The sequence below is a fragment of the Phalacrocorax carbo genome, chromosome 19 (assembly GCF_963921805.1).
Source record: "Phalacrocorax carbo chromosome 19, bPhaCar2.1, whole genome shotgun sequence".
In the NCBI taxonomy this organism is placed as follows: Eukaryota; Metazoa; Chordata; class Aves; order Suliformes; family Phalacrocoracidae; genus Phalacrocorax; species Phalacrocorax carbo.
In genome coordinates this window covers 3,429,515-3,441,945 of record NC_087531.1, presented here as the reverse complement: position 1 = coordinate 3,441,945, position 12,431 = coordinate 3,429,515, and the positions used below count along the sequence as shown (strand labels likewise).

Sequence of the window (12,431 nt, the reverse complement as noted above, 5' to 3'; positions counted from 1 at the left end):
GCTGCTGTCAAATTACCCATTTAGAAGTCAATAAAGCTGGTGAATGGCATTTGTTTTGTTGTTGGGTAGAGAATTCTCTGAGTGTATAGAGAGTAAATATGATCTGGTTTTGTGCAACTGGGGAAAAATCCAATTTACCTTTCATTCAATATGTTTCTTTCTCTAAGGAAATTCAATATTCCTTTCTCTGTGACAGAACAAACCAGTTTATCGGAGGGACTGCCTACACAAGTACAATAACTATCAGAGCTGGACTTGTTCCCGAATTTATAAATTAGTGTAAATGAAGTCATCAGACCAGGATTCTGGGAAATGTCGAGGGTGAGGTACCCCTAGAAGATTTTGGCAGGAATTTTAGTATTTTACCTTATTGTGGGATTATTCACCACCTGTTTTTTCAAATCCTCTGTCATGGTTTTAGCTGGGATAGAGTTAATTTTCTTCACTGCAGCTGGTGCAGTGCTGTGCTTTGGACTTAGTATGAAAACAATGTTGATAACACACAGATGTTTTGGTTGTTGCTGGGTAGGGCTTGTACTAGTCAAGGACTTTTCCAGCTTCCCATGCTCTGCCGGGTGCACAAGAAGCCGGGAGGGGAGGGGGCACAGCTAAAGGAGTGGATTCAAACTGGCCAAAGGGATATTCCATATCATGTAATGTCATGCCCAGTATGTTACCTGGGAGGAGCTGGCCGGGGGGGGGGAGCAATCACTGCTCGGGGACCGGCGGCGTTGGTCGGCAGGTGGTGAGCAGTTGCAGCACTTGTTGTTTGGGTTTTTTCCCCCCTCTTCCCAAGATCTCGCTCATTATTTTTCATTGTTTTACTATTATTATTATTATTACTGTTTTACTTAATAATTAAAACTGTTCTTGTCTCAACCCGTAAGTTTTCTTACTTTGGCCCTTCTGATTCTCTCCCCCATCCCACAGGGGTGGGGGCAGTGAGCGAGCAGCTGGGTGGTATTTAGCTGCTGGCTGGGGCTAAACCACAAGACTGTCCCTCCTGCAGATACCTCGTTGTTGTGTGATGGTTTATCTGATTTTCTGTTCATGATGTTTGGCTAGTCAGCTTTGGTTTAGTCCTTAATGGAGAAGTCGGAGTAGGTTGGGGCTGGTGAAGCATCGTTATTAGGGTGAATAGTCTTTCTCTGTCTTTCGTTATCATCAGCCCTCCTCCCCATCCTGTTAGTGGGAAGGTGACCTTTGCAGCAGAGTCATCCAGTCATCATCTGCAGGTGAAAAACAACCTCTTATGAAATAAGCAGGTGCTCTACAGAGAGATGCCAGTGCTCAATTTACTTTCTTTTGAGTGAACTGATAACTTCATTCATGAAGTGGGGGAAGAGTTGGGCAAAGGGAACATACATCATTTTAGATGGAATAAGGCAAGGCATCACCTGTCCTAACCAAGAGACACTTGCCTAGTGGCCAGTAGGAATTCTAATTGCTCTGTAAAATCAGACTGCGTGGATCCTTTAGCAGAGTTATATTGGGAAGATAGGCGGGGAAGACTTCTATGGGTCATTACTGCCTATGGTAAAAATACTGAGACATCTGGCTGTTCAAGAAGTGTTTTTGTTGTCACAGCCGTGTAAGAGACCTACAACACCATGCAGATAAGATGAGTGACAGTAAGCTGGGGGAAACAAGGGCAGATGGAGCAAGCGTTAGGAAAGGATATCTTGGTAACCAGTGCTGGCGTGGTGTCTCTAATAGGCTTAGTTCAATGCTGTACTTGATTTATGCTTTAAAGGCATCTTTTCTTAAAAGACCTTACAGTAGAATTCTTCTGGTAATAATGATTGAGGTATCTTTGTTTAATTCTTCACTCCCTAGGGCTGTTGAATGCATTGACACACAGAAATACTCAGATAAGAGCTATGCTTGCAAATAGAGGGAGCAGTAAACAGGGGTGGTCCAGAGGTTAGGGCAAACCAGTGATACAGAACAGCGGTCTCCAAACCTTTTTGATTGTGCCCCCTTATCAGCAAAAAAATTGCGAGTACGTGTTCTGATATATGTATATTTACTTATAAAATCTGTACATGTCTTACTGTGCTAAAATGTTATGTATATTATCAAACATACACAAAAATAGACTTTTTAAAAGGATTAAATGAAGATAAAATACTATTTTAAAGATATACTTTTTAAATTTCGTTAACGGTAAAAAAAATTTTCTTCCTGCACCCCCCTTTGGAGACTGCTGATGCAAAAAACTTGAAATACAGAGTCAAGGCTACTGTAATATATTACATGCTTTTTGACACGCTGTCCAGTTTCTTAGGGGTTTAGATATTTTTTCCTGCAGGCAGCATTCATTTTGGCAGATTTTTTTTGTTCCAGTCAAGAATTAAATAATCCGTAGAAATGACATAAGTCTTTTCTTTCTAAAGTGGGCTTTTCTAAGTCAGTGCCGAAGTACAGCTGAATATGTCTACAGCTTTCAGTCTGCCTGTTTGAAAAGAATAATACCATAATGTAATATGTTAGCCCAGCATTGGAGCTTTCTGATGAAAGGAGAAAAATATTAAATGCCCAGAAATCTTGGCACATGAAGCTCAATGTCGCCTATTATTTTGAAACAGGTGACTGCAAAGTAAAGGCCCGTCCTCCGAAAGTAAAAAGTGAGAGGAAGAAGAAGCACCTTTTCCATCAGCATCAGCACCATCTGCAAGCACCTCAGCCTCCGCTGCAGCAGCAGCCACCGCCGCTGCCACCACCGCCTGCACCACAGCAGCAGCTGGCAGGGGACAAGGCGCCAGCCCCACGGCCACCGGCACCCCCAGCAGTACCCACGTCATCCACAGCAGAAAAGAGCTTGCCTCCAGCTCCCCTGAACATTATCCAGCCCTCAGAGGCACCCATCGAGGAAGATGACTTCAAACCTCGGCCGATCATTCCCATGCTCTACGTGGTTCCACAGACCAAAAAGGTGGTGTTTGACAAGGAGCGCATGTCCTGCCAGCAGGCGTTTGAGCAGTTCGCCACGCAAAAGAGTCCAAGTTGGCGGGAGCAGGCGGTCCCTATGGAAATCCCTGTGAAGGAGGAGGAGAACGCAGAAGCAGAAAACACAGAGGTCGCTACGGAGGTCAGTGATTTACAGGTTTGCATGACCAAGGCTGTGGTCATAGCGTAGCATGCATGATCAAGGCATGTGGTCAGAGCTATATAGCTCGTGACTATGACATTTGCTAGTTTTAAGCAACAAGTTGAGGACTAAACTTGGAGTAAGAGGAGCCCTGAATTGTGCATGAGTCTTCAGTGGAACAGTGCCATGCTGGAGAGCCATAGAGTGCTTCTACAGGAAGAGATTGATTATCTTCTCACAGTTCAGTCCATCATTGCATTGATGCTAGCTGATGAATCAAACTTGTTTATTGCCTTCAAAAGATGAAACAGAGAATCTCTTTCCCTGCTACTAACAGTACAGCTAACACTGAAATGATCATCCCAAGCACTAGGCAGGAAGACCCAGCACAAGCAAACAGCTTCTGCAGAGCAACTATTCTGAGAGTGGTAAAGCCAAACAATCCCAAGGGGAACGTTGATCACACCAACACTTGGATAATTCTTCCCCCTTGTTTCTGACTTCTCCAGCTGATACCATGTGCTTTTTGCTCCCAGGTGTTGGCCTGCTGTATAGCGTTGCCTAGGGATCTTTTCCGTCCTGAGATTTAGAATTGGAAAAGTTGGCAGAAAACTTCTTCACGAACAATGCAGTTCATGGCACGTAATCTGTCACAGGCATCTCTTCCCCTTGGAGAGTGCTTTCCTGAGGACAGCTGCCAAAAGAGGAAGGAGGATAATGTTCAAGAATTAGCAGCGAGTCAGAGCAATATTACGTAGCTCTTTTTTCCTGCACGATGCTGCAGAAAGAGCCAAGGGAATGGCAAAGCACTATTAGAAGCGGTGGGGTAGGGGAAATGTGCATTGCTATACCGGCGTGGCACATTAGCGTGCCTTTCATGTAAATTTTTCTAAGATAATGGCTGCAGACTAGAGAGGAAAAAACGGCTATGCTGTGCTCTGACAGGCTGCTGTAAGTGCTTTCATTTCTGCTCACTCCTGTGTGACATGGAATGTACTTGAATTTCCTTCTTAATGCTGTAGCACTGCTGCTTGTCCTCATGTTTGTGAACCAGAGCACGTGGTACTGTCGGTTTCTAGTGCAGAGTAACTCACCTGTAATGCCTTCGGTGCCCGTCACCAGAGAGCACTGCGAGCCCCTGTCATTAGAAGCACGCAGTATTTACAATGTTGGATGGCACGCAGGGCAGTGGGTGCAGTACAATATAAATATACTTGTCATAAAACACACTTGTAATGTTCTAGTAATCTGTCCCTGGTCCTGTATGCTCTGTACATCATTTTTGTGCTAGATCTCCTAGCTGTTTGTGATTGACCAGACTTTTCTTAAGCTAATGGAATTGGCAAGCTCGAAGCTGTTATGAGGCTGTTCTGATTTTAAGAAAAAAGTGTAGTTTACCTTTATCTGACATCTTAAGAGAGAACATTGGCTTTACCTACTACAGTAATTGCCTCGGGAGGCTTTATCGATCTCAGCCAAAAGGCAGTGAAAAGTTTGCTGTGTAAATTCAAGAACTCTTTATGACAAGGGTTCTGCTCTGTTGTCCTGTCTTTGCTTGCCACGATATTTTGGGATTCCCATCTAGCTTCTTCTGGTTTGTTACAGACTGCTTCTGCTTTTTCAAAAATGAAAATGGAGATTAAAAAGAGTCGTCGTCATCCCCTGGGCAAGCCACCAACCCGCTCCCCATTGTCAGTGGTGAAACAGGAGACCTCGAGTGATGAGGGTGAGTGCACTAGCATTAAGAATGCTCGTATGACTCGTCCGATATGAAAAATTGCTGAAGCCATTAACATAACTGGATAGCCTGAAACTTTTTGTGTTACACTTAACTGATAGAAAATGCAGCATGTTCCCATTTTGATAACCCAGATGGAAACAAAACTCATCCGTGGGAGGTGTCCCTTCTCACCTCCCACCCTTTTTTTTCTGTCAAGAAAAATATTTTGCTGGCTGCAGAATGAGGCAGCATTTTGGGCAAAGGGGGGAAAAATACTTTGCAGAAAATAACATCTTAAAGTAAAAGCTAATTCTTAGATATTGCATTAAAATGAGATCTGTTCACCTGGGAGGGTGGTGGAAGTTAGGTCTGCTGTTATGTGTATGGGGAAAGTTCATTCTAAATTTTTGGTTGGCCTTTTAATTGATGTGAATGTTGGGGTTCAGCTTCTCTTGGCAGATCCAGAAATGAGAATAATAAAGTCTCTCAGTGCTTAATTGTACATCGCTGATTTTGTTTCCCACGTTCCAGTCCCTGTGAATGCCTTAACAGTCTGGACCAAGGGGAAAAAATAATACTCTTACCTCTTGCTTCGGTTGTGTGGTGTCATTTACCACTTCTGGGTCTTGCCCATATTATAAAGTACTCAGAAGGTAGAAAAGTCCACAGTAAGAAGCTTCTGTATGCTCGGGCAGGTACGTGAAGGTGTAGTTGGCAGTCCCTGCTTTCAGGGTACCTAGAACTTCATATTCAAAAGGGCATCTTTCCTGTTCACTTTCCTTCGGAGAATATATCCATTGATTTTAGAGAAACTTTGTGTAGGAAGGGGATATTTTTTACACACGTAGCTCCATTTCCTTACCAAGGCTGATGCATTTGATGTCTTGCATATATGTAATGTGGAGTGAAGCGTTGAAAGGCAGTTGAGACTAGTTATCTTGTTCTGGTGTGAGACCTTGCAACAAACTCTGTGCTGCAGGATCCTCATTAGACAGATTCTTTTCACTTTTTTTACTTTTCGGATGGTGTACGGGGACTTTGCTGGCTGACTCAGGAGCAACTTTCTGTGAAAGCTGGCATTTCTCGGGGACTGATTTACAGCACTGCTGGGCAAAATCTGATCAAACAGATTCTTCTCTTTCCCCGCCAAGGAATATAAGCAGCTCTGCACTCCTTACTTTTTCAGGGCTAATGTGTAAGGATGATCTGGAGGCTGCAATGAGGAAGACTGAGCATGTAAATTAAAAGAATGCATATGCTACCCTGAGATTCAGTTGAGACAAATTGTTAGCCTTTTCTACTTGCTTGAAACGTAGCAGCCATCCTGAATGCTGTGTCTCACCTAGAATCCATCCTGGGATGAGTGAAGGTGATGATAACATATGACAGTCATTTCCTTTTTTCTCTGTCACTCTGGATTATGATGCTGGTTTCACTGATTTCACTGGTATCATAAATCCTTGCCTGTGTCCTGATGTGCTTTGACTAAAATTTGGAGAAACGTGGTTCAGTTTTCGGCTCATGTCTTAAAATGTCATTAAAGGTGTTTGATTTCTTCAAAAGGTGAGTGACGAGCTCCGCTTGGAAAGTTAAGACATCTTGAAAGGATCAATCTGCATCCCTGAGATCATTGGTGTCTTTTTAAATTCTGCCTGTGCCTTACAGGAGATGCGGACACATAAGCACGTTTAACAAGGACATGTTCTACAGCGTTAACTTCAGCTAATCTGCGTTGTTATGAGGGCCAGCTCTGGCCTGACGCGTGCTGAACTGGCAGTCAGCTCCTGGCATGAGCAGTGTCTTCCTCTAGGAAGGAACGCCTAACTCGCCCGCTGGCAAGGCTGTTCCTATTTGTCTCCCTATCGAGCAGAATCCTATGCAGTGTTGTGGAAGTGTGCCCTTGTGGCCCAGAAGGCCAGTGGTGTCCCGGGGTGCATTAAAAGCAGCGTGGCCGGCAGGGCGAGGGAGGTTATACTCCCCCTCTGCTCTGCCCTAGTGGGACCACATCTGGAGTGCTGCATCCAGTTCTGGACTCCTCAGTTCAGGAAAGACAGGGAGCTACTGGAGAGAGTCCAGCAGAGAGCTGCCAAGGTGATCAGGGGCTGGAGCATCTCCCTTGTGAGGAAAGGCTGAGAGACCTGGGTTTGTTCAGCCTGGAGAAGAGAAGGCTGAGGGGGGATTTCATAAATACCTATAAATATCTGCAGGGCAGGTGTCAGGAGGATGGGGCCGGACTCTTTTCAGTGGTGCCCAACGACAGGCCAAGGGGCAACGGGCACAAGCTGGAACATGGGAAGTTCCACCTCAATATGAGGAAGAAAAAACCCCTTCCCTGTGCGGGTGCCAGAGCAGTGGCACAGGCTGCCCAGAGAGGCTGTGGAGTCCCTTCCCTGGAGACATTCACACCCCGCCTGGACGCGGCCCTGTGCCCCTGCTCTGGGGGTGCCTGCTCAAGCAGGGGTGGGACGGGATGATCTCCAGAGGTCCCTGCCAACCCCTGCCATTCTGGGATTCTGTGATTCTGTTGTAGGAAAAATGATGGTATTAGCAATTATTGTTAGCCTATGGATACCAGTTTTAGTTCAAGATAAAAATATAGTAAGAAAGCAAAGACTTTTTAGGAAGTAGCCGTCATTTGAAGCATGACGGAGGTACACAGCGTTCGTCGTCTCAAAAAGGATTAATTAAACAGAATAAAATTTCCCACATCATCTGGCAAATATATATCAGATTAGTTGTGGGGAACATTTAAAATCTGATGTGAACTTAGCTATTAGTGTTTTACTACAAGTACCTTTTATCCTTTCTGGTAATGTAAGAGTCTGAAAGTCTTAAAAGTAAGCTAGAAATGGTGGGGAGGCTTAGACTTGTTGAGAGCAGAACATTAACTGTGCATTTCCAGTAATTAACAGTGAAGCGGTGAACAATTTGGTTTAATGTGCTGAGCTCTGGGGGTAATGTTCCTCTAAGATCTGTTTGAGTTCCTCTGGCCAAAGCTGTTCTTTTGGAAACTTTGCAGATTGACAGTGCAGTGAGTGATTTACACTTAGTCTTGTGTGGAAAATTTCTCTAACACTTACAGTGACTCAAAACGCCTCAGTAAGGAATGGTAAGCAACTTGGACCCCCAAACTGACACAAATGGGTTCTGCAGCGGTTTAATCATGAAATGCCAAGGGCCTTTTAAAGGTTTTGTAAAAACAAATAATTAGTGAACTAATTAGCACAAGCGGTACCTATCAGAGCTCTGGCAGAAGAGGAGGTGGTGGTGAATGCAAATCAAAGGCTTAGTGGTGTGTGCTTGATGGGAAGTAGCTGCGAAGCAGCTGCAGAAACGTGAAATGAAAACTTGAACCCAGGATATCTCAAGGCCAAGATTTGTGTTTACAGAAACGGGTACGGGATGTACTTTGGGAAGGTTGGAACAGACTTGCTGCTCGCCAGTGGGAGGTGGGAGCTGGCCTAACCAAACCAGTGCGAGCTGCAGGCGCGTCCTCCAGAGAGTGCAGCTCCCAGCTGGAGAAGGGAAAGGGGGAGATCCTTGCACTTGCATCGTGCATTTTGAACTTGGCTTCGTTAAAAGGATGTAGGTTTCCACAGCTAGAAAGTGGAGAGAGTTATGAAGGCAGTAAATCCAGATTCTCTTCTTTCTTCCTCGTGGCCAGTGCCATTAGGTCATTGGTGTCTCTATCTTGTCTATCCTACCCATAAAGTGGAGATTATATCCATTTAAGGAAGTATTTGAGGTACACACACATGAGGAACCGTGGATGAGTTGAATGTTCTTATTCATTGAATTTCTTGTGTTGTCGAAACATTAACTGTTTCACCCTACCTTGCTGCGTTTTGCCTCTACTTGACTGTCCATTGTTTTGGGATTTTTTTCTTTCTAGAAACATTTCCATTTTCTGGGGAGGAAGATATGAGCGACCCAGAGGCTCTGAAATCTTTACTTTCCCTCCAGTGGAAGAATAAAGCACATAATTTCCCAGCTGAAAGAAAATTCAATGCAGCTGCTGCCCTGAGTGAGCCATACTGTGCTGTCTGTACTCTCTTCTACCCATATAACCAGGTAATTCCTGATACAGCTCAGGTGGACGTGCCAGTGGTGCGTAGTGAGTGGTGGCTACTGTGTAAGTTATGATGCAGACCTTTATAATAAAGAAAGAAGACTCCTACAAATTTGCACACCAAGGAAGAGTGTTTGGATTTGGCAGAGGCAGTGGATGGGGCCTTTTTTGTTATCTTTCTTGGCTTCTCTGGCTTTCTCAGCTTTCATTTTTTAAATCACGCAGAAAGAGCTTTGCACTGCAAACACTACTTCACGCAGAGAAACAGTGCCACGTTGGGCACGTGATCGCTCTTGTTTAGGTATCAGCCCGCACTTCTGAATATATGCAACCAAGCAGCAAAATAAAAATTTACTGAGTAAGCACATACATAATTTTTTGGGAAACTACCAATATGCTTTGGGGTATGTTTTGAGCAGAAAGGCAAAATTTATCAGATGAATTAGTTATTTGCCCAGTTGTGTATTGATTTGTTCTTGCGTGCTTGTAGAGCCAAATCTGGCTCTGTGTGTCCACCAGGAATACGTGCCTTAGATGCAGAACCTACCTCCCCCTTCAATAAAATCACTTGATTTATGATACAGACTGAAAATATCTGTTCTGATTGCTGGATGTTGTTGTATAACGGTTGTAAGGAAGACTGGGTACAGCTGGGCTCTTTTAATCCATTGTTTTTAACTCTGGTCTGCTACCAGAAACCTTGAAATGTCCTTCTGGAGAAATTCCTGCAGAAAGAGTAGAGAAGGATGCCAAAAGGATGGGAGAGGGGGAGGGAAGGTCTTGCTTTTATTAATATTTCACCCTTTCCCCCCCCCCCCCTTGGTGTGTTCAGCTGCAGTTTAGGAATTTAGATTTTTTTTTTAACAGAAGGAAAACAGGGAAAGCTTCTCCTAATTCTAATGCTTCTTTGAGCTTTCAGCATAAATTACAGATCCCAGTACAGGCCTAAGGAAGAGAGAGATGAGCAGAAGGCAGGGGTGGGGGTGTGCATGAGAAGACAGGATTTAAAGCTCATTATTTGTGCTGCGTGGCGTCAGGTGTTGGATGATTTTTGGTTTTCAAGGGGAGTGCTCTAACTTGAACCTTAAAAATTGTGACCAGGGGAGAGGCGGTTCCATATGGTGATGGTATTTTATTTTTTTCTTTAAGTCCTTACAGATGGATAAAGAAGCTGTCCCGGTCTCCGCAGGGGAGACCACCTCCTTCATCCACCTTTCTAAGTGTGGACAAAAGACGAAGCCTCTGATCCCGGAGATGTGCTTTACCTCAAGTGGAGAAAACACAGAGCCTCTTCCTTCAAATTCATATATCGGAGAGGATGGAACCAGTCCCTTGATATCCTGTGCCAAATGCTGCCTGCAGGTTCATGCTAGTGAGTGTTTCCTTCTCACCAAAGTGTTTTTGGGCATTGAGAAACTCACAAGCTTCTTCGTACGTTGCCTATATTTGAATTCCTTCTGGGCATGCTTGCTATACCTGTCGCTCCCGCTTCGTCCCTTTCTGGTACTAGTATGTGTGTATGTTTGAGTCCATCTTGGCAGTCACTGATCTCAAAAATACACACAAATATTCTTTTTACTGTTTGCTGCTTTGGCTGATTCTTCTGTCTCACAGAAAAGATTCTTTTGTTGTCTTTCATTTTTTGTAATAAAGCAGAGATCACAAAGCTGATCGCGCTCTTTTCGCTTGTTCCAATATTGGTCTGCTGGGTAAGGTTGTATTGTTCTTGCATGCATCAGAGATTACGGCGGAGTTTCTGGGATATATTTTATTAGTGTCTGTGTTACTGTTTGGAGGAACAGCACTTGATTACAAAAAGGAACATATGTCTGTTCATTTCCCTGATAGCTACATCTAAAAGATCTGATTAATCCTGGTAGAGTGTACCTTCACTGTAGATTGTATGACATCTAGTTAACATTTGCTGTTTGATCTTGGCAGATGGGACAACTTATTTGACTTGCATCAGCTGGGATTACTTTTGTTGTTCCAATTTTAAAGTCCGCAGGTCACCGTGCCGCTCAGTGTGACTGTCTCTGCTGGAGAACTAGAATGCAACTTTTATTTCTGTACTGCATCCGTGATTATGGTCACTGCTGGCTAGTAAGAGCACATGATGCAGGGTGTGAGGGTGAAGGCTGCTTTCTTACTTCAACAGTTGTGGTCTCTGTAGCGACCAGAACAGAGAGGCTGCATCTTGTACATCCGCATGTCTTGAATAGACTAGTCTATCAAAATGGTTGTAGTGGCCAAGTTCTACTTAGGGACTGAGGGACGTGGGCAAAGTGACGTTAATCTGCCGTCTCAGACAGGCCATAGAGACATTCAGCTTTCTACTCTGGCTGTGCTCTACCTTTGAGGAAGTCAAACGTAGTCTGATGTGGTCTCCAGCATCTTGTTGTTTCCTTGTCACTGTTTGTACTTCTAGACTGTGATATCCCTTTGACTTTCATTATAGGATTGCAGTGTTGAGGTGTGTGTATTTTGGTTAATCTGGCAGCATGCTGTAAAAACAGGTGGCAGTCTCCTTGTTATTGAGAAGTGCCCTCACCCAGCTGTGCCAGGTTAGGGCGACAGCAAGGACATACAGAGAAGAAAGCTTTTGCGAAGGTGTCTGGCCTTTTAAGGTGTTGACAAAATCCATGAAAAGAGCATACTTTTTTTTGTTCCATTAGGATCATCGTTAGGGGACAATCTGGTGTTCAGTAAGCATGACTGTTTCTCCCCTCAGATCCCATATCCAGCTACCTGAAGCAAGAAATCAGTGCTGAAAATTCAGCCTGTTTACACCATTTCGAGCTCAGCAGTGTTTTGGTGAAGGGCATCGCCTTCTCCTCCAGCGCAGTTTCCAGATCAGTTTTTCAGACTCGACACCCCTGCTTATTTTCTAGGACTGGGTTGAATCTGCTTTCTTGATTTGCCATATGATGAAAAGAGACTTCAGATGTGGAAGACAGCTGTAGTGGATCTATATTATTGACTTTTTTTGACATAATGTTTAGCTGGTTAAGTGGATGATTTTTATAAATCAGGTGGTTGTGGCAATCTCAGTGCTTTCTGAGTAACTTCTTTTAAGTTTAATTCAGTAATTGGAGAGTCTCCAGCTGAAATATTATGTCAGTTCTGTTAGGGTAGGTAAAGGCCATGGGATGAACTTTGTTTAGCTAGGATGCTGGCCAGCAATTTGTGGTATGTTTAATTTTCTGCTACGGGCTTTCTTTGCAAGCTTGTGGGAATCACGCAGATCCAATTTTTCACAAGTATTTGTATGTCTTGACCCCATTGTCTTCAGTGGCAAACCTTAGTGCCTTTTACAGAATTTTAAGAGCTTTTTTTGGTGTTATTTCCCTGTCTTTATAATGAGTGTAATATGCTTTCCTGTTTTGGTGCTGCAGAGAAATATGTAGGAGGATTTGGTGCTTGCATATTAGACATTGATGCTCTGTAAAGTCAGATATTTCTAACACTTAACATAACCAGAAATTAGTATTAGCTTAAATACTGTTAAAAACGCAAAATGCATGTATTTAGTTTCCTTGCAATATTATTGG

General features: G+C 43.8%; 1 protein-coding gene across 3 annotated transcripts in view; it reads left to right on the top strand.

The window, feature by feature from the left end:
* KDM4B (lysine demethylase 4B) overlaps window positions 1–12,431 on the top strand; it is a 109,090-nt gene that overhangs the window by 80,539 nt on the left and 16,120 nt on the right. For all 3 annotated transcript variants that reach the window (XM_064469607.1, XM_064469608.1, XM_064469609.1), the window contains 4 exons: window positions 2,589–3,091; window positions 4,697–4,817; window positions 8,704–8,882; window positions 10,030–10,252. In XM_064469607.1, the coding sequence (XP_064325677.1) occupies window positions 2,589–3,091; window positions 4,697–4,817; window positions 8,704–8,882; window positions 10,030–10,252 (1,026 nt within the window). The remainder of the gene's footprint in view (window positions 1–2,588; window positions 3,092–4,696; window positions 4,818–8,703; window positions 8,883–10,029; window positions 10,253–12,431) is intronic.